The following is a 23,583-nucleotide window of genomic DNA, read 5'->3' as shown; positions in this document are numbered from 1 at the left end:
TTTCTGGTTTTTAATGCATGCCCTCTCTCCCGGGCTACCTTGGAGGATCCTCCTAAGTGTGAAGATAAATTCTTCCTTCCTCTTCTGACTCATTTGGAGGAAAGCGTAACTGTTCTAACTGGCCTGTTAACAGCCCTCAGCTGCCTGGGAGAAATCCCTGGTGAAATTAAGAGGGGTTGGCATTTGACCTCTGTATTCACCATTGTCACCACCATATAATATTTATGAAGCACCACGTGCATAAAATTCTGCACTGAGCCCGGCACAAAGATCACATCCTCAAGGGACTTGTAATTTAAGCTTGTTCTGGTATGCTGCTTACACCAGGTATGGTTATATAAGAAGGAGGCTGCTGCCAGCAACCACACATTAATATCAGGATCCCCGTTTTAGAATAAGCCCACTAATATGTTAGGCATGGGTGTAGGAATGTGGCCGAGAAAGGGGAAAGCTGCCAAGACGCCTTTTAAGGTCTCAGAATATTAAGTTTATAATTTAACCTTTCCACATGGTGGTTGTGGAAAGGACAATGTAGCCCTGTTCTTTTTTCCTTACTTCATTTTAGATGTTTTATAAAAGTTAAGACAATTACCTCACACTAGCGGTGGTATTAAGTATTTCTCTTGCTCCTCAAGTTAAGGGATTACCTACTTTTATGATTCTCTTCCTGCATGCACAGGGCAAGACATCCTGAAGTTACCTAAATTTCTTTTCTGAATATATATAAAATTTGTACAAATTACCCTAGTCACTAGAGTGGATACCAGAAAATTCAGTCCAAACTCTGGATTTTTTCAAGTACCCAAATCTTTGACATTGTATAGAACCAATAGCCAGATGAATGATTGAATTTCTTAGTTTTCATTCCAATAGTTGATGTTTTAAAGGCACATTTTCAATATAAGAGGGAGTATTTACCTGAAATTTTTAAAAAAATTTTGCCATTTCTCTTTGGAAAATTACTTATAGTCTAAGATGAAGGTCTTTGATTCATGTAACTCCATCCCATTAATTTTAAATTTCTATCATTAAGCAATACAATCAATGTAGTAAGTTGAAAATAATACTCAATGATTTTTAAAAAATGTAAAATTGTACCATCTACATTTTTAAATTCAAAATATCCCATATGATTTTGAAAAACACCTTTAACTTGATATAATCCATTGAATTCTATAAACTGTAACAGGAGGAAAAAGAACTATATGCTCTGAACCTAAGAAAAACAAACATCCAAGAACATTCAAAATGTATATATCATCTTAAAGGTCACTTTTTAAATATTTTTTGAGCAGTAGTGCATCTGTTTTCAAAAGCTGATTTATATAGCAACCGCAGTCAGAAATTTCATCAGTAGTATTGCACAACTAACCCATAGTGAGGCCTTAAAAAATATTTGTGGAGGCACCTCCAGGGTCCTGATATGTAAGTGCCTATTGATCTTGAAAAGCTTTCAGAATTGCTTTTTAAAAATATTTAGTTTTAGTGCCAAGTGGATTAAAACAATTTAGTTCATAGAAAATTAGTAATATAATTACGTATGTGGGTAGAAATTTGCTCTTAATAAGAACATTCAGGTAAACGGAATTTGAATAATAATAATCCTTTGGATTTGTAGAGTTTCTTCAAAGACTCAAAGCCTTTTTCTGTTGGCTGCAGCATAGTAGGTTCTGTTTCACTTTGAAATTATTTTGGTGGCATTGATTATCTCTCATTTGCAAGGATATATCAATTATAACACAACAAAGAGAAAATAGCCCCTATCCTTGGGAGTTTCCCATCTCGAAATGTATTAGAAACCATTTCCTTAAATGTTGCTAGACTTAAAAGTTGTAAAAAGTATCTGATTCCATAGGAATGAAAACGTTGAATAAATTCAACTATGAAAAACCTTAGGGAACTGATACCTGAGAATCAGACACGTGAAAATCACCATTTATTCCTCCTGGAATTTCAAATGGTCCATGTGTGAACAAGGGGCCTGGAACTTCCTGCTGGTCCTGGAAGGCGGTGTGGTATGACTGTGGGATGGAAAGACGTTGGGGTGACGTGGTCCCACAGTGACCCCAGCCCTCACTTCCATGCTTTTCTGATCCTGCTGACGGCCAGGGCAGGGGTGGGGCCCACAGCTAGAGTTTCAGCGAGGCTTCGTTACCTCCTCTTTTTGCAGTGACTCAATGCAACTCCTTGGTTCCAACTCTGGGCTGTCCTGGCCTCCAGATTAGGACAGATTATGGAAGGAATTAGAGGTTCCTTCCAGAAAGCTGGTCTCCTCCTTTGAGATGTGGTCCTGAAATATTTGCAAGTCTCAATATTTTTCTTTTTAAGTTCATAATTCTTCCGGAAGAGTTCAATGGGTTTTTAAGGAAAGAATCACAGATCTGAGGAATAATTTTTATCATGGAGCTGATATGAAATTGAAAAATTAAAAAAGTGTATTTTGCTGTATACTTTCTTAGTACTTTTTTTGAATATATTTTATCAAGCTACTTGTTTTAATTTGAATGACTGGGAGTCAGATTACCTAAATTTTAACTGTAGTTGTGGCAGTAGTGAGTTTTGTGACCTCAAGTAAAACTTATGTCTCATTTTTTTTATTAGTGAAAATGAAGAAGTTGAAAAGATGATTTCTAAGATTCTTTCCAGTTATCGATTTTATTATTCTGAATTTGGAAACTTAACAATGTATTATTTTATTAATCCAATAACAAAATCTCTCAGAATAATTTTCATGCTTTTCCTTTTATTTCACATTACTAGGATGAAAATTTACTTATAATTTCTCATGTGAATGATTATCAAGGCTCTGCTTTCACATTCTTTTGTCAGTTAAAACCACTCACAAGTGACTGTTAATGAAGATCAGAGGTCCAGAATATTACCTTGTTTTGTGACTAGTGGTAATATCAAGGATCCTTGACATTTCTTTTTCTCCATCTGAAAAATGAGTTATGTTTGATCTGTGTTATACACAGGGTTTGGTCCTATGGATAAAAATTGGATGCCTCAATAAAGATACAACATAACTTCAAAGGAGTATGTCTAATCATACAATCTATGATTGTATCTTCAGTGCCCACAGATCAATCTTATATGTATTCTTAAGAACTTCTACTCAAGACTTCTATGTTGCTTCGTGGAGAAAACCAGTTGCAGAAGAAATTTACCAGTGTTGAGCAATACCTATACCCATGGTTCAATAATCTGCTCCACCTCTAACGCTAATGGAAAACAACCCTCTAAAATGCAGAAGAAAATTAAATGGTGGCACAAGAAGGAAGTTATGTCCCTTGAAACTCTACCTTCTCTGAAGCTTCTGGGGTGATGAAAATGTCATCAGTATTGATTGTGGTGGTGTATACAGTTGTCAAAATGCATCAAACTGTACACTCAAAACGGATGCTTTTTATTGAATGTAAATGATACATCAATAAAATGGGTTGAAGAAAATAGCTCTCTTAGAGGCTGGTAACCAGACAAAAATGGAAGTTGGATGACCTGAGTTTTGTCTCAGGAATAAACCCTGTTACTTTAGGGAAATCTTGAAACCTCCCTGTTTCTATCTTCTCCGGTGCGAAAGTGAAAATACATTATTACTTCCCACCCTGCAGTAAGATCAAGTAGTGTGGTGAAAGTGATTCTTGACCTGTTGAGTCTTGGTTGCTTTGCGAAGCTGATAAAAAGCTACAAAAATTTCCCTAGAAAAATGTACGTACAAAAAATGCACACCAGTTCAGCCTCCGCTTTCCATGAAACCCCAGGGCAGAACACTTGCCTTAGTGATTTAAAATGAACCCAGAGTAGTAGGTAAGGGTCAATGAAAAAAAGGTGGTATTGTTTTTAGTGCCCACCTGTGTGAACTGGGCAATGGGTATCCACTGCCGCACAAAGCAAGCAATCCTTGCCCTAAAGGAAGACTTGATGGTTGAAAAGTAGATACTCAGTCACAGTTCAAGATTACACTCTTATTGATGCCAGACATTATTTGTTAATCTTTCAAGTACTCATAGCTTTGTTGTTACTAGTTCATAGTTTATCTAGGGATTCATGACTTGAAGATTTTGCTGCCAAAATGATTCTAACATGTGGGATTACAATCATTGTGTTTATTTACACCCTTCCTTTCTCCCTCCTCCTTCTGTCTTTCCTCCTCTCCATCTTTCTCCTCCACTCTCCATCTCGTTTTCCTTTCTCCTTTCTCCTCCTTTCTTCCTTTTATTTCTCTCTCTTCTGTCTCTTCCTTCAGTCCTCCTTCCCGCTCTGCTGTGCCTCTTTCTCCCTTTCTTCCTCTTCCTTAAGCTCTCTCTTTCTCTCCATTTCAAACTCTCTATGAATTCCTGTCTAGGTGAGTAGTTAATGTGTAGTAAAAACTCTGCATTCAGTCAGCCTGGGTTAGAATTATCAACCTCTTCTTTCATATTGCCATCACGAAATACCTCGTGAGGTGTATAGATATTACCATCACACTAGTTAGGTGTAGTTTCCAGAGGCTTAGAAGTACCCGATCTTCTGAGGCCTGATATCACCAAGGGGCATTGAAGTTACTCAGGTTTGCTTAGTTACTCCTGGTGTATTGCAGATTAAGCCTGGAAGGAAGAAATAATGTTAGCTACAGTTAGTGCCTCAATTTGCCCTTTTCCTTTCCCTTCCCTTTTCTACACGTAGAGGGTTGTTTAGGGACCCATTGGTGTTGGCCATCATGGCAATGGGAGAATCAATGGGAGAATGAGTGCTTTATTCCTACCTAGGATGAAAGTCCTAGATCCTGCCTCCCCAGAGGGGCTGCCATCAAGGCTGAGCTCAAGAACCCATGCTGGGTGCCACAGAGCCACTCCAAATGAGCCTCAATGATAAAATGTTTATATTTATTGCTAAACAGAAATAGAGTTTTCTTCCTTCTGAATTGAGAATGGGTGGGCCGTTGGCTTGCTGTTCCATCTCAGTGCGAAATTTTTTCCACATAGGCTCAGTGCACAATGATGTTGACCTGTTTTGTAGAACTGCATTTCACCTTGTGGGCCGTGATTAATAGTAATTCAACTAGTGGTCCTGCTAATTGATTTCCCCCCTCCTTTCACAGAACCATGATGGCAGTATCGACTTCCGAGAGTATGTGATTGGCCTGGCTGTCTTGTGCAACCCTGCCAACACAGAGGAGATCATCCAAGTGGCATTTAAGGTACTGTCAGCCCCACTGAAAGCATCTTCGTCTGTCTCATAAACAAGTGTCGACTCTAAGTGTATTATTTGAAGATCAGTGAATCTGTTACATGAGCTTATAGATCTGCTGTGACATGTACACGAGGGTAATGTGATTAAGACAATTGCTACTGAGAATGAAGAAAACACAGCATCAGTTTAAGCAAAAACGTCTTTGGAAGCAGCTGAGTTAACAATGTCAATATTGAAGAGCAGGTGATTTGACAAATTAGTTTAAAAAATTATTTCTTTTCAGCCTCTCCATTTTGAAGCCCCTAAGTGAGGGTTATAAATAAACACCACCTGTCACTAATCATCCTAATTCACCATGTGGAAAGTTCTGATCTATCCTTATTTTCTCGCTCTGTATGTCAGAGTTATTTTAAGTGGTATTTTCCTGATGGAATTTATTTTGTTGTGGTGGTGTCAGGTGGGCATCATCATAAATGTCCCAAGTTTCCACACTGTATGTTTTCCTGCAGTATCACACTTATTTTCACTGCAATATTGAGGAGGCAGATGAATAAGAGTCCCCAGCAGAACTTGATGGAGATTTGAATTGTGAGGGCTCAGACTCCATTTATCAATTACATGCCCAAAAAGAGAGGGAAGAATACATTCCCAAATTATGTTTTCAGTTCTTCTGAGATGGAAGGCACTTCATCTAATTAGTATTTAAGGGGCATGTCCCCTTGGAGTTCTAAGCTTATATGGTCTGCTCTCAAGTAAAACAACAAGTTGGTCTCCCTACTTGTCTTACCAAGCTGTGTGTAGTGACTTATTGTTCAACCCCTTGCTGGTCTCTTTGCTTCCGTCCACCGTGACAGCTGCAGATCTTCTCTATTCTCTATTCCTCTTTCTTGCTGTTATCTCTTCCTGATTGTCTCTGAGAAGAATATCCCACTGTGACTCCAACAAGTCGTTATTTTTTTTGTTTTTTTTTTCCCTTCTATTATCTACAAAGACTCTCTTCCTCCAAGAGTTCTTTCTCAAGTCTTAGAGGACACCAGGGATAGCCTCAGGAATTTTCATGTGTTCTATCATTGACAGAGGAGTCCCCGTTTACTTTTTATTTCAGATTGTTTTAAACTGAGTTAACTGCTAGGCCTATAAAGAACCCAAGTGGTTGATGCTTAGCAGATGGTCATAAGGCAAGGGCCAGAACTTTTTCCAAGTTTAAAACATTTGGCTTTTACAGACTTATTCATCCTAAAACCTAAAATTATACACATAGCTAACTTATTCCAATCCCGATATATTTCTGTTTCTGTTTTGGGATTGTATGTGTAATTACAAGTTTAGTTGGGCAAATGGTCACTTTTGGTTTACCAATGAAAGACCTGATAGAAAATTCGGCCCTTACTCACAGTAATTATTGTTTTTAAAGGAGTCGTGAGATTTTTATCTAGCCTAGACCTTGGTTTGGGGCTGGGGGAAGGAGGAAAGGAGGACTTAAATATATAATTAACTCTTTTTTCTGTAAGGCAGGGGTCATGCTTTACAATGGTTATTTTTTCAACTTCCTTCTTAGGTATGTTTTAGGTTTTTTGAAAATATGTTGGCATACCTTTATTTTTCATGAGGTAGTATCCTTTTATATAGGATCCATTCACATCCTTTTATTTGGGTAGCACTTCACACAACTTCCCATCTTTGATCTCATTTCATCGTCACAGGGACCTTTGGAGGTAGAATGTGAGAATGCTTCAGTTGTAAGCAATAAACTGCAGCGGTTGTAAGCCATAGTTGAAGGCAGAGATTCTGGCTGAGGAATTCGTTGGAAGACTGGGGAGGAGGCTCAAGGGAAGACTCAAAACCAGGCAGCTGCAAAGGCCCCAGCTGCAGGAACTACTCTACACTCTCCCTTGGGCACTGCAACAAGATTGAGCAAACGCCAGCTCCGTTCATCCTTCATGTTCCAGGCAGGGTCCAAATGGTCTTGGGCCATGTGCTCGCCAGGAAAGACAGAATGTTTTGATTAAGAGTCCCGCAGTATTCTCTGCAATGGGGAGATGTCATTCCCCCGTTCTCAAAGGAAACTAGGGTGTTAAACGTTCTACCAGAGCCCAGATCATGAGATTTACCTTAGATCCAAGAACTGTGTAGCTGGGAGATTATTGGGGATGATGTGTAACTGAGGGAAATTGAGAGTTTTAGTGAGGGGAGCGATCTGGAGTAGTCGTGACAATGGACAGGAGAGGAAGTAAAAGTCTCCAGTATGGACGTGTGAAGGGAACTTACACAGAAGTGAGACCCACCAAAGCACCCAATGTGGCAAGAATTTAGACTGTTGGATGAGTCGGTGAGACTTGTTGAGGAGTGGAAACCTTTAAGGAGAGCTTAGAGCTGGTGAGGAGCGGGGTGTGACTGAATCCTGGCTGTTAGTTTGAAGTCCAAGGCCCATCAAGAGCCCTGGGGCTGCAGGCTGTGAAAATAAATGCCAGCTCACTTTTCACTTTCCAACTCTCTTACCTCCACTTTGGGGCTGAGTGGTAGAAAATGGGTTAGAAGCAGTGCTTCTTCAGCTGGGGGTGTTAATCACAGCTTCAAAATACTATGTTTTTCTCCTCCCAACCCTCATGGACAGTTAAAATACTGTTCAATATTTCCTTGTTGCTCTTTTCACGATGATCACACCTTATCTAATGCCTGTTTTTTTTCCTGGTTTTGATCATGTATTTGGTCAGAAGTAGGTATCTTAACAGTAGGACCTCTAGATATTAGCTGCCTGGATTTTGATGCCGGCTCTCCCTCTTACAAGTACAAGCGACCTTGGGAAAGTTGCTTGACTTCCTTGTGCGTGTCTTCTTATCTGTAAGATAGGGCTAATAGTGGCACCTACCTTACCTAAGACGATGTAAGGGTCGAATGAGTTAATATGTGTGAAGTGATTTGAACTCTTTTCATCAGTGCCTGCCCAGTCAGTGCTATATCCTTAAAAATTTTTAATAACCAGGAGAGGATTTTAAATATGGGGTTTTAATTATCTAACTGTTCCCCCTGTTTTGCTGCTTGACTTTCAATCTCTCTCACCCTACTGCCTTTTCCTCTCCGCCTATAAACATATTCTGTCTTTCCCTTTCTAAGGACAACCTCCTTTTGTGCTTCATTATTGCCCCATTTATCTCCTTTCCTTTGCTACATAATTTCTTAAAGGGAAGTCCATCCTTGTTGCCCCCACTTCTCACCTCTGTTCATTCCTTGATTCCCGTTACCGTCTGGCTTCCAGTTCCTGGAAACTGTCTTTACGTCATTATGTCATCAGGATCTCCTAATTGCCAAACCCAGCAAACCTCTTTGCTTCTTGGCTGGCCTCTCTATGGCATTTTACTCTGTTGGCCATAACCACTGTCAAAGTCTCTTCCCCTTTCTTGAAAGCCCTCCCTTAGCTTCCAAAATGCATGCTCTTCTTTTCTGGTTCTCCATCTCTCACTGCTTCTTCTGAGTCCTTTTTGCAGGTTCCTCTTCCCTACACACACCTCAACTCTTGCTGTTCTCAGGGCTTTGGCTTACTTGGTATGTTCTCTGCAGATAAGCTTCAATACACCTGTAGTTCCAGTTCTTACCTGAATTCCTATCTCAAGCCTCATCATTCTCCCGAGCTGATATGCTGAATCGCTTACTTCTTTTTTGTTGTTGTTAATTTTGTTTATTTATTTTCCCCCAAAGCCCCAGTAGATAGTTGTATGTCACAGTTGCACATCCTTCTAGTTGCTGTATGTGGGACGCGGCCTCAGCATGGCCGGAGAAGCGGTGCGTCAGTGCGCGCCCGGGATCCGAACCCGGGCCGCCAGCAGTGGAGTGCACGCACTTAACCGCTAAGCCACGGGGCTGGCCCAGAATCACTTACTTCTTCCTGGCACCTCTGACTCAAATTTAACCTCTCCAGGTCCAGCTCTTGATCTCATTGGGCACCTGTGTTCCCACTCTTGGTGATGTAACCACTTTCACCGAGTTGTCCAAGCTGGAACTTCAGCTGTCCTTGGCTCCTTCCTTTCCATCACTGCAGACTTCTAATTGATATGCAAGTCTTATCTTTGCTTCCTTATAAATTCTGTCCCTTCCTGTCCTTCCTGCTTCTCCACCTCTGTCTCTTAATTGTTTTTCCTGCCTCTAGTGTTTTCAACCTTCTGCTCTCAATCCATCCTCCACACTCTGCCTCAGAGAGCTCCGTCAATTCACTTATGATCACACCACATCCCCTCCCATCATACTCCTGCAGGGTTAGGTGAGGCATTATATATCCATCATGATTGGATCTCTGCTTGTCCTTCAGTCCTGACTCGAGCCCCCAGCAATCACTTGCTAGTCCTTGTATGATCTGGGACTATCTCTTCATGTTCTAAGACCCAACTCAAAAGGCAACTCCTCTGTAAAGCTTTCCCTGACCTCTCTCTCTCCTTGTTCTCCACAGGACTCCCCTGTCTCTTTGTACTTCCTATTGTTGTAGCCCCTATTTTAATTCTATATCTTTCCACCACTCAACTATAAGTGTTGCGAGGACAGGAGAGACCATACTTTCTTCATATACATATCCCTAATCCCTGGCACAATAAATGTTTGAATTATTAAAGAGCTTATTTTCCAAGATTATTCCACGCCACTATTTTCCTGAGGGAGCTAATTCTTACGTTTTATTTTCTTTTTCCTTCAGCTCTTTGACCTTGACGAGGATGGCTACATAACCGAGGAAGAGTTTTCCACCATTCTGCAGGCTTCCCTTGGAGTGCCTGATCTTGATGTTTCTGGTCTCTTCAAGGAAATAGCCCAGGGGGATTCTGTGTCCTATGGTAAGTAGGCAGTTTGGCCCCTGATTTAGTTTACAAGGAGGGCATCCGAAATCTGGACTGACCCTCATATGGGAATGCTGTTTCCTTCCCTCCACTAATTATATGAACAATAGACATAATAGCAATAATGATGATAGTAATAATAGCAATAATGGTGTAATCGTAGTAGCTAATTATTGAGGGCTTACATATGCTGAGCACTCTTCTAAATATTTTATATTTATTCACTCATTTAATCTTTACAACAAGCCTATTTAATCAATACTCTTCGTTATTCTTACTTTACTGAGATGCAAAGAATTTCAGTAACTTACCTAAGATCATCCAACTAGAGAACGGCAGAGCCAGGATTCAAACACCCAGACAGCCCAGCTTGAGAGCCCACACCATTGACCTGCCTCTCCTGGAGGGGCTTTTCCTTTCTGCTGCCAGTGTGGCCAAGCAAAACGGAGCAAGTTAACCAAACTGGGTTGTAACCACAGTAGAGGGATATGGACTGAGGTACCAACAAGCATAACAGTAGCTAGACCTTCTGTTGATGTTCACTGTTAGTGCTTAGGTAAGCATTCACATTCATTATCTCGTCATGTTGTTGGCACCCGGTGAGGTAAAGGTAGGGACTATCATGGAGGAAGACCTTGTGGCCAAGTGGCAGGTCCATCCGTCAGTGACCGACCTTTCCCCTGATGGCTCGAGTCCACACATCACAATAAGCTCTGTCAGGCGGAAGGATGGTACATCAGTTTCACATATTTCACAGTGCAGTCGTTGAGAAACACACCACACACGGCAGCAGCCAAGAGGCCTAGGTGATTGTTTCCCAGCCTTGGCTTTGATGTGGTCCTAGATGTAAAGTCGGCTTATCTTCCCCAGTCTTTTCCCTCAGGCTGGAGAGGGATTCCTCATGAATGCCTTTTTCCTTATGGTGTTCAAAGAGTTTCAGCTTGTTAACTTTCATGGGACAGGGGAATTAGATCACATTACTCTCTGTTTTTAATTACTGTCATTTTGGCTGCCCTTTATTCTATTTCAGGTAATTACGTGCCTAGGGCACTTATACTCTAAGTGCATTACAAAAAAAAAAAAAGCAAGAAAGTATAAAATGAGGAAGTATTTCCTGAGATAAAATTTATGAGTCATAAACCCCATGTGAACTAATAATTCTCTGACCATTTTTCTTTCATAAGTAAGACTCTGTTACTCTGAATTACCAGATTTTGGAAAGCTACTTGGAATAGCTATTTCAATGGAAGCTAATCCCAAAATTTATTTGTAGGTAGTCATAATTTTATGACTATTAATCAAATTACTCAAATTAATCAAATTATTAAGTAATTGAATTTCGATTTTAATAATTTTTTAGGGAAATATGCTTTGGTTTTGGAGTTCAATCTTTTTCTTTTCAGAATACACAGAATATCTTCCTTTCCCCAATATTATGCAAGTACTTTTTTTTTTGCAGGAATGTTTGAGGTATTTAAGCATGATTTTATCAAAGAATAGGTATTGAAATGTATCATGAATGTGACCATTTAAATTGTTTAAATATGATCATTTAAATTGTTTTCATTCTTGGTTTTCCATTAGCCAAATTAATGCCCAAATTCCATTTATCGCCAGTTCACAGCACTTCTTCTAGAAATGAGTTGTTCTTTAATGCCACTGCCATCCCCAAAGAGAACAGAGACCTTGATCTTTTGAACAGAACACAAGTCTTGAAGTTAAAGCTCTTGATTTCAGTAGATCAACTCTCATGCTCACTCATCTTAGAAGTCACTTATGTCCCCTGTGTCCTCATCATTGAAATAGACTCCTGCAGATGAACCTTTATTTTGGATGTTAAGAAAGAACAATTAATAGCTTACCTGATTTGGAAGTATAAAGTGGTCTATTAATGCAAAATAATGTTGCAGTTGCAAAGAATGACTCGGGCTCAGTCTGGTGACTTTCTCATCACTAAGACCTATTTTTATCTTCAAGAATTGTTAGGTGGTGTAATGTGCCATGAAGTAGACTCTTGGTTATCAGGGGATTAAAAAAAAATAGATATAAATAGGACGTTGGGTTAAAATACTTTTATTATAGAGCCAAATAGCAAGCTGATTCCAAAGACCAGGCTCCCTTTGCTCTATAGGGTCAATAAAATTTTCTTCATCCAAACAGAAGAGGATAGAGAAATTGCAAAACTGAGGATAGCATATTTCAGAAACCCCCGGTTATTGGAAGCTTGAGGTTCAAATTCTGGTAGTTAATGTAGTAAGCCTTGTATAGCTCTACTTCAGTTTCTAAATCTAAGACACTCGAGATAAGAAGAGGTCTGCTACACAAAGGTCTCACGCCGTGATTATTATGTAGTGGACACGCTACTTGCCATTATTGATCATAAGTCGGGGCTCTGCTTTTCAAGACTGTATATTTCTATACCAGAGTTAAAGATTAAAATAGTTTTAAAAGCCCGTTGTAGAAATTCCTGAGTAATAGAATTGTTTTTAACTTTTATTACAAAAAATAACAAAAATACAGAAAACTGAATGAAAGGTAAACATAGAGCATAATGAAGTTTTATAAAGTGTACACTCTTATAACTACTATTGAGATCAAGAAATAGAGCTTTACTGACCTGACTTAAAGAGGAATCTGAGCCTTGCTTTATTTTAGCGTTTTACCATAGAAGTACGTATCTTTAAATAGTGTGTTTTAGTTTTGCCTAAGATTTTGAACATTATATAGTGAACTCATACAGTATGTGTTCTTTTGTATCTGGCTTTTCTCATTCCAATGGCTTTAAGATTCATCCATGCTATTACAACACACCTGTTCATTCATTTTCATTGCTGTATAACATTAATGTGCCATGAATATGCCACAATTTCTTTATCTGCTTCTACTGTTGACAAACATTTGAGTTGTTTCCATTTTTCACCTCTTATGAATAATGTGGCTATGAACATTCTCGTACATGTCTCCCAGAATGCAATATGCACAAATTTCTCTAGGTAATATACTTTGGAATAGAACTAATGAGTCACAGTGTATGCATATCTTCAACTTGACTAAATCATGGAAAAGCTATCTTCTGAAATAGTTGTACAGTTTTTAGAGGGTTGAGTAATGGAATTTTGCAATAGTGTATTATTAAAGTCACATGTTAGTGTGCATCATGCCAAAAGAAGCTTCACCTCAATTTATTGGATTTTGTTTTTTCTTCTTTTCTAGAGGAATTTAAAAGTTTTGCCCTAAAGCATCCAGAATATGCTAAAATATTTACAACATACTTAGACCTCCAGACAGGCCACGTGTTTTCATTACCGAAAGAAATCCAGGCAACTCCCTCACTCACAAGTAATAAAGTCAGTCCTGAAAATCACGAAGAGAGTACCTCAGACAAAAAAGATGACTGAAAGCAAATCTCCCCAACAGGGAAAATGCGGTGGCTCTTACTTGAAATTGTACAGACATTTATTGGTAGTATTTTAAATGTCGTTGTTGAGTAGTGATGTTTAAAATGGAAAGCTTTTTTATAAAAATGATAGATTTTCTTATTAAAATGCTTTTAGTCACATGTGTATATCAAGTAATATTCCTTTACTTTTATGTTATATTGTGTGTACTGATTGGTTTTCTGGGGATAAATATGTTTTTATGCATTTCCCAGTTTAATTTGCATATCCAAATGTGTGAAATGTTCTCAATACTGATGAGCATTATTAACACTATAAATTATAGAGCTTAACAACTGTAAACACTTTTTAATCTACTGCCCTCTAAAGAAATAAAGTAATATTCTATTGTCTCTAATCTCTTCCTATTTCTGGAAATAAGAATCAAGAGTCTGAGGAACGTTGCAGAATTTTATACCTATAACTTCACAGATGCATTTTTTTTCTATTTACATTTCAGTTTCTTGGATCACTGACTGTGGGCGGATTAGAAGGGAGAGCTCTGTTCATTACAGGAGACTTCTTAAAAATTCATATTCTCTTTATCATACATACCTATTATGGATTTTCTTAGCCACCTGCTAAGGAGATCATACCCTTTGGCATGATCTACAGATTTAGAACTTTGTTTTAAAGACAACAGCTGTGGCCAAGAGCTAAGTGGGAATTGCATTATGGAAGGTAACATCGATTGCCTAATGAGAAAATGAATTTTTTGCCACAGAGTTTAATTTGAGTTGGATAATTTGTAATGTAGTGCTTACCCAATAAAGGAATCAGATTAGCTCTATTTATATATTAGAATTAATATATTTTGCCATCCAAGTGGGAGTTTTGTTAAGTGTCCTCTCAAGTTTTAGAGTTTGTCTGAAATATCTACAGGGAAAACACAAAAGGTTCCAAAGTGTCACCAAAGGCTAGGGAATCCAAAAACCTACTTTTTAACGTGAGACCACAATGTAACCCCCAGGCGGGAATCTAACAGTGATATTTTTCCTTTTGGTTAAGCAATAATTTCCCTCAAGTGCCATTTTTATTGGATTTCATGCATGCATGCGTATTGTTAGTATCATTTATGTTTGAAATTTTGAACAAAGAACCAATTTATTAATGTACAAAAATAGTTTGTTCAAATTCTGAATACAGTCTTTGAATTCAAACTCTTTGTTTTGGCTATGTTTCTGAGTATATTGGCGATTCACCCCCAGGCTAATTTTTTTTTTTTTTTTTTTTTTTTTTTTTTTTTTTTTTTTTTTAATTTTTGTTTATTGCAGTAACATTGGTTTATACCATTGTAAAAATTTCAGGTGTACCTCATTGTCCTTCTATTTCTGCATGGACTACATCATGTTCACCACCAAAATACTAATTACAACCCATCACCACACACATGTGCCGAATTATCCCTTTCACCCTCCTCCCTCCCCCTTCCCCTCTGGTAACCACCAATCCAATCTCTGTCCCTATGTGTTTGTTTATTGTTGTTATTATCTACTACTTAATGAAGGAAATCATACGGTATTTGACCTTCTCCTCTGACTTATTTCACTTTTGCATTATACTCTCAATGTCCATCCATGTTGTCACAAATGGCTGGATTTCGTAGCTTATGGCTGAGTAGTATTCCATTGTGTATATATACCACAGCTTCTTTATCCATTCGTCCCTTGATGGGCACTTAGGTTGCTTCCAAGTCTTGGCTATCGTGAATAAGGCTGCAATGAACACAGGGTGCATGTACCTTTGCAAATTGGTGTTTTCAAGTTCTTGGATAAATACCCAACAGTGGAATAGCTGGATCATATGGTAGTTCTATCCTTGATTTTGAGGAATCTCCATACTGTTTTCCATAGTGGCTGCACCAGTTTGCACTCCCACCAGCAGTGTATGAGAGTTCCCTCTTCCACAACCTCCAACACATGTTGTTTCCTGTCTTGTTAATTATAGCCATTCTGACAGGCGTGAGGTGATATCTCATTGTAGTTTTGATTTGCATTTCCTGATAGTTAGTGATTTTGAACATCTTTCATGTGTCTGTTGGCCATCTGTATATCTTCTTTGGAGAAATGTCTGTTCAGGTCTTTTGCCCATTTTTAATTGGGTTGGTAGTTTTTGTTGTTGAGATGCATGAGTTCTTTATATATTTTGGAGATTAAGCCCTTATCAGATGTATGGTTTGCAAATATCTTCTCCCAATTGTTAGGTTGTCTTTTTCGCTTTGTTGATGGTTTCCTTTGCTGTGCAGAAGCTTTTAGTTTGATGTAGTCCCATTTGTTTATTTTTTCTATTGTTTCTCTTGCCTGGTCAGATGTGGTGTTTGAAAAGATGTTGCTAAGACTGATGTGGAAGAGCGACTGCCTATGTTTTCTTCTAGAAGTTTCACAGTTTCAGGTCTTACATTCAAGTCTTTAATCCATTTGGAGTTAATTTTTGTGTATGGTGTAAGGTAAGGGTCTACTTTCATTTTTTGCATGTGGCTATCCAGTTTTCCCCAACACCATTTGTTGAAGAGACTTTCTTTTCCCCATTGTATGTTCTTGGCTCCTTTGTCAAGATTAGCTGTCCATAGATGTGGGTTTATTTCTGGGCTTTCGATTCTATTCCATTGATCTGTGTGTCTGTTTTTGTGCCAGTACCATGCTGTTTTGGTTACTATAGCTTTGTAGTATATTTTGAAATCAGGGAGTGTGATACCTCCAGCTTTGTTCTTTTTCTCAGGATTCCTTTAGCTATTCGGGGTCTTTTGTTGTTCCATATAAATTTTAGGATTCTTTGTTCTATTTCTGTGAAAATGTTGTTGGAACTTTGATAGGGATTGCATTGAATCTATAGATGGCTTTAGGAAGTATGGACATCTTAACTATGTTAATTCTTCCAATCCAAGAGCACGGAATATCTTTCCATTTCTTTGTGTCCTCTTCAATTTTCTTTCAGCAATGTTTTATAGTTTTGTGTACAGATCTTTCACCTCTTTGGTTAAGTTTATTCTAGGTATTTTATTCTTTTGTTGCAATTGTAAATGGGATGGTATTCTTAATTTCTTCTTTCTGCTACTAAGTTGTTAGTGTACAGAAATGCAACTGATTTTTGTATGTTGATTTTGTATCCTGCAACTTTACCATAGTCGCTTTATTACTTCTAAAGTTTTCTGGTGGATTCTTTTTAGGTTTTCTATATATAAAATCATGTCATCTGCAAATAGTGACAGTTTCACTTTTCCTTTCCAATTTGATCCCTTTATTTCTTTTCTCTTGCCTGATTGCTCTGGCTAGGGACTTCCAATACTATGTTAAATAGGAGTGGTGACAGTGGGCATCCTTGTCTGGTTCCCTGTTCTTAGAGGATAGCTTTCAGTTTTTCACCATTGAGGATGATATTAGCTGTGGTTTTCATATATGGTCTTTATTATGTTGAGGTCCTTCCCTTCTATACCCTTTTTATTCAGAGTTTTTATCATAAATGGATGCTGTATCTTGTCAAATCCTTTCTCTGCATCTATTGAGATGATCATGTGATTTTTATTCTTCATTTTATTAATGTGGTGTATTACGTTGATTGATTTGCGTAATGTTAAACCATCCCTGCATACCTGGAATAAATCCCACTTGATCATGGTGGTAATCTTTTAACGTATTGTTGTGTATTTGCTAGTATTTTGTTGAGGATTTTTGCATCGATGTTCATCAGTGATATTGGCCTGTAATTTTCTTTTTGTGTTGTCCTTGTCTGGTTTTGGTATCAGGGTAATGTCAGCCGTAGAGAATGAGTTAGGGAGCTTCCTCCTCAATTGTTTGGAAGAGTTTGAGAAGGATAGGTATTAACTCTTCTTTGAATGTTTGGGTAGAATTCACCAGGGAAGCCATCTGGTCCTGGACTTTTTATTTTGGGGAGGTTTTTGATTACTGTTTCGATCTCCTTACTGGTGATTGGTCTATTCAAATTTTCTACTTCTTCTTGATCCAGTTTTGGAAGGTTGTATGATTCTAAGAATTTATCCATTTCTTCCAGATTGTCTAATTGGTTGGCATATAGTTTTTTCATAGTATTCTCTTTATAATCTTTTGTATTTCTGAGGTGTCTGTTGTAACCTCTCCTCTTTCATTTCTGATTTTACTTATTTGTGCCTTCTTTTTCTTGGTGAGTCTAGCTCAAAGGTTTGTCAATTTTGTTTATCTTTTCAAAGAACCAGCTCTTGGTTTTATTAATTTTTTCTATTGTTTTTTGGTCTCTATTTCATTTATTTCTGCTCTGATTTTTATTATTTCCCTTCTTCTACTGATTTTGGGCTTTGTTTGTTCTTCTTTTTCCAGTTCCTTTAGGTGCATTGTTAGATTGTTTATTTGGAGATTTTTCTTGTTTGTTGAGATAGGCCTGTATTGCTATAAACTTCCTCTTAGAACCGCTTTTGCTGTATCCCATAAATTCTGGCATGTCGTATTTTCATTTTCATTTGTCTCCAGGTATTTTTTGATTTCTTCTTTGATTTCTTCGTTAACCCAATCGTTGTTCAGTAGCATTTTGTTTAATCTCCATGTATTTGTGGCTTTTCTGATTTTCTTCCTATAGTTGATTTCTAGTTTCATACCACTGTGGTCATGAAAAGATGGTTGGTATTATTTCAATCTTCTTAAATTTATGGAGACTTGTTTGTGGCCTAATATGTGATCAATCCTGGAGAATGTTCCATGTGCATTTGAAAAGAACGTGTATTCTTCGGTTTTTGGATGGAATGCTCTGTATATATCTACTAGGTCCATCTGTTCTAGTGTGTCGCTTAAGGCCAATGTTTCCTTATTGATCTTCTGTTTGGATGATTCTATCCGCTGGGTGTAAGTGGAGTGTTAAAGTCCCCTACTATTATTGTGTTACTGTCTATTTCTGTTTTTATGTCTGTTAATAATTGCTTTATATATTTAGGTGCACCTACATTAAAAGTGAGATATTTACAAGTGTTATATCCTCTTGTTGGATTGTTCCCTTGATCATTATGTAATGCCCTTCTTTGTCTCGCTTTTACAGTTTTTGTTTTAAAGTCTATTTTGTCTGATATGAGTACTAAGCTACCCCTGCTTTCTTTTCATTGCCATTTATGCGTGAGTATCTTTTTTCATCCCTTCACTTTCAGTTTGTGAGTGTCTTTAGGTCTGAAGTGTGTCTCTTGTATGCAGCATATATATGGGTCTTGTTTTTTTTTATCCAGTCAGACACCCTATGCCTTTTAATTGGAGCATTTAGTCCATTGATTCAAAAGTAGCTATTGATAAGTATGTACACTTACTGCCATTTTTTAACTTTTTTTTTTTTTTTCCTCAGTGTTTTAGTAGTCCTTCTCTGTGTTCCTTACTTCTTCTATACAGAATTGATGGTCACTTTAGTTTGACCTCTGTCTGAAAGCTGTACTCTTTAACTACTCCTCCCTCCTCCTTTTTGTTTTTGATATCATATCCAACTTCTTTTTGTGCATTTGTATCCATACGCTCTAATCGTGAAATAGATAATTTTTCCTATTTTGTGGTCTTCTCTTTCCCTTAAATCACTTCTTTTATCATTTCTTGTATCACTGGTTTCTTGGTGACAAACTCCTTTAATTTTTGCTTGTTTGGGAAATTTTTGATCTCTCCTTCCATTTTGAACGATAACCTTGCTGGGTAGAGTATTCTTGGCTGTAAGTTTTCCTTTTAGCACTTTTAAATATATCGTGCCATTCTCTTCTAGCCTGTAAGGTTTCTGCTGAGAAGTCAGCTGATAGCCTTATGGGGTTTCCTTTGTATGTAACTTGACATTCTCTTGTGGCTTTTAGGATTCTCTCTTTATCTTTAATTCTGGACATTTTGATTATGATGTGTCTTGGTGTGGGCCTCTTTGGGTTTATCTTGTTTGGGGCTCTCTGTGCCTCCTGTACCTGGATGTCTGTTTCCTTCCTTAGGTTAGGAAGTTTTCATCTATTATTTCTTGAAATAGATTCTCTGCCCCCTTGTCTCGCTTTCTTTCCTTCCGGGACACCTATAACACGGATGTTAGTGCGCTTGATGTTGTCCCAGAGGTCCCTTAGACTGTCCTCACTCTTTTTAATTCTTTTCTCTTACCTGTTCACCTTGGGTAATTTCTTCTAGTCTTTCTTCCAGCTCACAGATCCGCTTCTTCTGTATCCTCTACTCTGCTTTTGAGTCCCTCTAATGAATTTTTTCATTTCCAGTATTGTATTCTTCATTTCTGATTGGTTCTTTTTATATCTTCCATTTCTTTGTTGACATTCTCACTGAGTTCATCTATTCTTCTCCCCAGATCAGTTAGCATCCTTAACACTCTTAGTTTGAACTCTCTGTCGGGTAGGTTGCTCATTTCCTGTTTCACTTAGTTCCTTTTCTGGGGTTTTGTCCTGTTCCCTTACTTGGAATGTATTCTTTGCCTCCTCATTTTGCCTCTTTCCCTGTGCTTGTGTCTATGTATAGGTAGGTCAGCTACGCCTCCTGCTCTTGGATAGGTGACCGTGATGTAAGTGATGGCTTAGAGGCTTCCAGTGTGCTTCCCTCAGTTCTCAATGTTCCAGGTGGCCCCTGTGTGGCTGCTACAGGTGCTTCTATTGTGGCCTGTTAGCTCTCCCTATAGGCGCCCAGGGAGGCTGAGTTATGCTCCTGGCCAGCTGTTGTAATGCTCAGCTGCTTGTAGTTGTTGTGGGCCCTTCAGTCTCTTTATCAGGTGTGAGGAGCCCCAGCACAGTTGGCTGCAAGTTCTAATACCACATCTGTGTTGCAGTATTTCTTTTTTTTTTTTTTTTTTTTTTAAAGATTTTATTTATTCAGTTTTTTCCCCCCAAAGCCCCAGTAGATAGTTGTATGTCATAGGTTCACATCCTTCTAGTTGCTGTACGTGGGACTCAGCCTCGCGTTGGACAGAGAAGTGGTGCCTCGGGGGGCTCCCGGGATCCGAACCCGGGCCGCCAGCATCAGAGCGCGCGCACTTAACCGCTAAGCCACGGAGCCGGCCCCAGTATTTCTTTTAAGTGAGTAGGCCCCCAGCGTGGCAGGTTGTTAGGCTCAGGGCCTTAGAATTGCTGTAAACCTCTAGCCTATTAGGTCTCTTGTCAGCTCTCTGAGGATTGCAGCTGGGTGGGGCTGGCCTCAGGCACAGGAGCACCCAATTGTTTCAGGCTTTGGAAGGTGGGGCAAACCTCCTATGTGGGTCTTTGAGAAGCACAAGTCTTCTGCAGCTGACAAGCCCTGCCGCCCACAGGTCCACACACACAGTCAACACAGTCCTGCCTGCAGTGAGCCCACCTCCCCAAGCGACCCAGTCTCTCCACGGCGGAGCCCCACACACTCCGCCACCACCCCACACTCCACCCGCCTTGTGCACACCCTGCCCCGCCAAGTCAGCTCAGCTGCCAGGCTGCAGAAAATCCAGTCACCAATCTGCAGGCCCACACGCTGCCTGAGGGTTTGCTGTTAGGTGGGGCCAGTCTCTAGGGTGGGCTGCCTGCCCTGGCTGAGCTGGATTAAATCGGTGCTCTAGCGGTGGAGCAGACCCTGGGCTAGCAGGTCTCAGGGAAAACTCCAATGATGCTCTGTGTCAGCACGCCACACCAGGCCACAACAATGGCCGCCGCCAATGTCCCAGTCCCTGGAGAGGTCTCACCTCACCGAGATGCACTCAGGGCCTATTAGGTGAGTCTCTTGTCACCAAAGCAGTGTGCACCTTTCTTTCTGGTGATTTTAGGATGCTTTCTGGAACGGGTGAGTTTGTGCGCTGGGCCCTTTAAGAGCCAGTTTTAGTTTCTTTGTGAACTGGGTTTTCTGGGGTGCTCCCCAATGCTTTAGTAGCAGCAAAGTCAGATATTATGTCAGCTGGTCTCGACAGCTGGGTCCACACAATGCCCACAGCGGGCGCCCTGCTCAGGGCCCCGCGCCCAGGAGGTTGGGTGACTGTGAGCTGCTCGGCTGCCATGAAGCTGGCGGCTTGTGAAGGCGGGCAAGCCTCCTCCGGAAGGGAGTCTCTGCCTCTTCCACCCCAGTTAGGATTGTCCGTTGTTGCAGGAGTTCCACTTATCCAGTTTTCAGCTCTGTCTCAGGGGTAATTTTTCCACGAGTAGTTGTAAATTGGCTGTGTCCATGGGAGGAGGTGAGTTCAGAGTCTGCCTACGCCGCCATCTTGACTCCCTCTCCCAGGCTAATTTTTTAAAGCCATTTTTGAAGTTGAGAAATCTCATGAGAGATGTTGGTGTTTATATTTAATCAAGAGTTATGATTTCCAGCTAGTTTTACATATTAAGCAGTTAGTAGTCTAATGAGTAAATATGTATTTGGATAATTGATTACTAAAAACTTTATATATGTATATGTAATTGTTTGCTTTTTGTGTGTCTTAAAGCTATTTAGACAAAGCATTGAATGAGCTGAAAACAATTTCTTAAGTAATTGGGAAAGTACATCTTTATAATCGTATCTGTCATATGCAATTGAATGTATATAATACTCAGGTACCATGATTGTTTTTTATCGTAAAAAAGCCAGGTATTAATTGTGAAAAAGTAGCATTGTAAAATAAAAGCTTTCTATGAGGCTCTTGAAAGTGATCCTACTGTTTGCCTTTTTTAAAATAATATTTTATGCTCTTTAATTCCACTTCTGCCAATGTAATATTCCTATTCCTATTTTATTACTGAATAAACAAACTTGCTACATAAAATTCTTGGCAATTAAAAAATTATGGCTTTGCCATTTTGTCTCGTGTAATATACCTTTTTAATATTGGGGTTTGAATATAAGTTTGTGTATTTATGAATGTGATTAATCCTTTTTGTTTGCATTTAAGCTTTATGAAATGTTAAATATCACTTTAATGAAAAAGTCAAATTTTAGCTAAAATAGCAGTGGTTAGTATTCCTAAAGAAGTTGACTTGACTGGTGGGGTGTATGTAATAACACAAGTCATGATCATCAGTATTACTACAGACTAGGCCTCTACTTTTATGCCATCTTAACAAAGATTTCCTTCAAAGATGAGACTTCTTAAAAATTCCTATTAAGTTTTCTCCTCTTAAGAATTAAAGTAAAGAATTCAATTTCATTAAATCAGTTAAAAACACTGTGGTTTTACATAATAGGTTGAAGAAAAAAAAAAAGGGTTACTCTTTGAAATGAGAAATACTAGATCCTAAGGCATATTAACCATAAAAATTTCTATCAGAACAGTTCCATTGAAGGATAATGACATACTGAATGCTTATAGGCCAAGTTGCTTGCATTATGTATATTTAATTCTCCTCTGACTTTCCCTTTAGAGCTTTGGAAGGCTGAGTGTGCTAGCTAGTAGTGGTATCGATAATGAATATTTAAAAGAGATTTACCTCCCTTTTAGAAGACATATGGTCTGCTCTCTGTATGAGGCACAGCAGTACAGATATCTCCTTCCCAGACTCAGGAACTCTCCCCTGCAGATGGTAGCAAGTGCAGGGTGGTTAATTGACAACAGTTAACTGATGGTTTATTAAAGAGAGGGGCATTGACTGTATTGGAACAGATGGGCTCCCTACTACAGAAGTCCTTGTGTGTTTGTTTTTATATAGCAATGACTAAAGAGGATAAAGAGATTCTAGTAAGAAATCCATCCCTAGGAAAGCAGACATATTTACAATCTTTTTTCTATTTTCTGTTCACTTGGATGAACTTTTCAATTTTTTTGTTAAATTGTTATACCAAAGTATCAAATCAGTGTTACATTGTGGATTGATAGAGGTGAAGACCCTCACAAAGTTCTTGATATGTATCCAATATGCATTCATCTATCTGCCTAACAATGGGGATATATTCTGAGAAATGTGTCGTTAGGTGATTTCATCGTTGTGCAAACATCATGGAGCGTACTTACACAAACCTAGGTGGTACAGCCTACTAAACACCTAGGTTGTATGGTACTAATCTTATGGGACCACCGTCGTATATGCGGTCCATCATTGACCGAAACTTCGTTATGTGGTACAGAACTATACCTATCACAGACTTTGGTAAATAGGGTAATATCTGAAGATACGTTGTCGTTTTTACTCCATTTAATGTGACCTTGTTTCTAGGTAATCATTCTCTCTCAACAAACTTCTCAAGTGTCTATGTAAGGACCAGCGTGTTCTAACAAATTGTCTCCGTTACATTTTGACA

General features: G+C 38.9%; 1 protein-coding gene across 2 annotated transcripts in view; it reads left to right on the top strand.

Moving 5' to 3' along the window:
* Positions 1–23,583, top strand: part of LPCAT2 (lysophosphatidylcholine acyltransferase 2) — an 84,058-nt gene that overhangs the window by 54,513 nt on the left and 5,962 nt on the right. The window contains exons 12-14 of one of the 2 annotated variants that reach the window (XM_004431608.3): positions 5,081–5,179; positions 9,854–9,989; positions 13,206–13,787. In XM_004431608.3, the coding sequence (XP_004431665.1) occupies positions 5,081–5,179; positions 9,854–9,989; positions 13,206–13,390 (420 nt within the window). In that variant the 3' untranslated portion in view covers positions 13,391–13,787. Of the gene's footprint in view, positions 1–5,080; positions 5,180–9,853; positions 9,990–13,205; positions 13,788–23,583 lie in introns of those variants that run through there. The other variant, XM_087420245.1, reaches the window with a different exon arrangement.

Source organism: Ceratotherium simum, chromosome 30 (assembly GCF_057802395.1).
Source record: "Ceratotherium simum simum isolate JZ-2026a chromosome 30, ASM5780239v1, whole genome shotgun sequence".
NCBI lineage: Eukaryota > Metazoa > Chordata > Mammalia > Perissodactyla > Rhinocerotidae > Ceratotherium > Ceratotherium simum.
The sequence above is the reverse complement of the archived record's forward strand: the minus strand, read 5'-3'. Positions and strand labels throughout refer to the sequence as shown.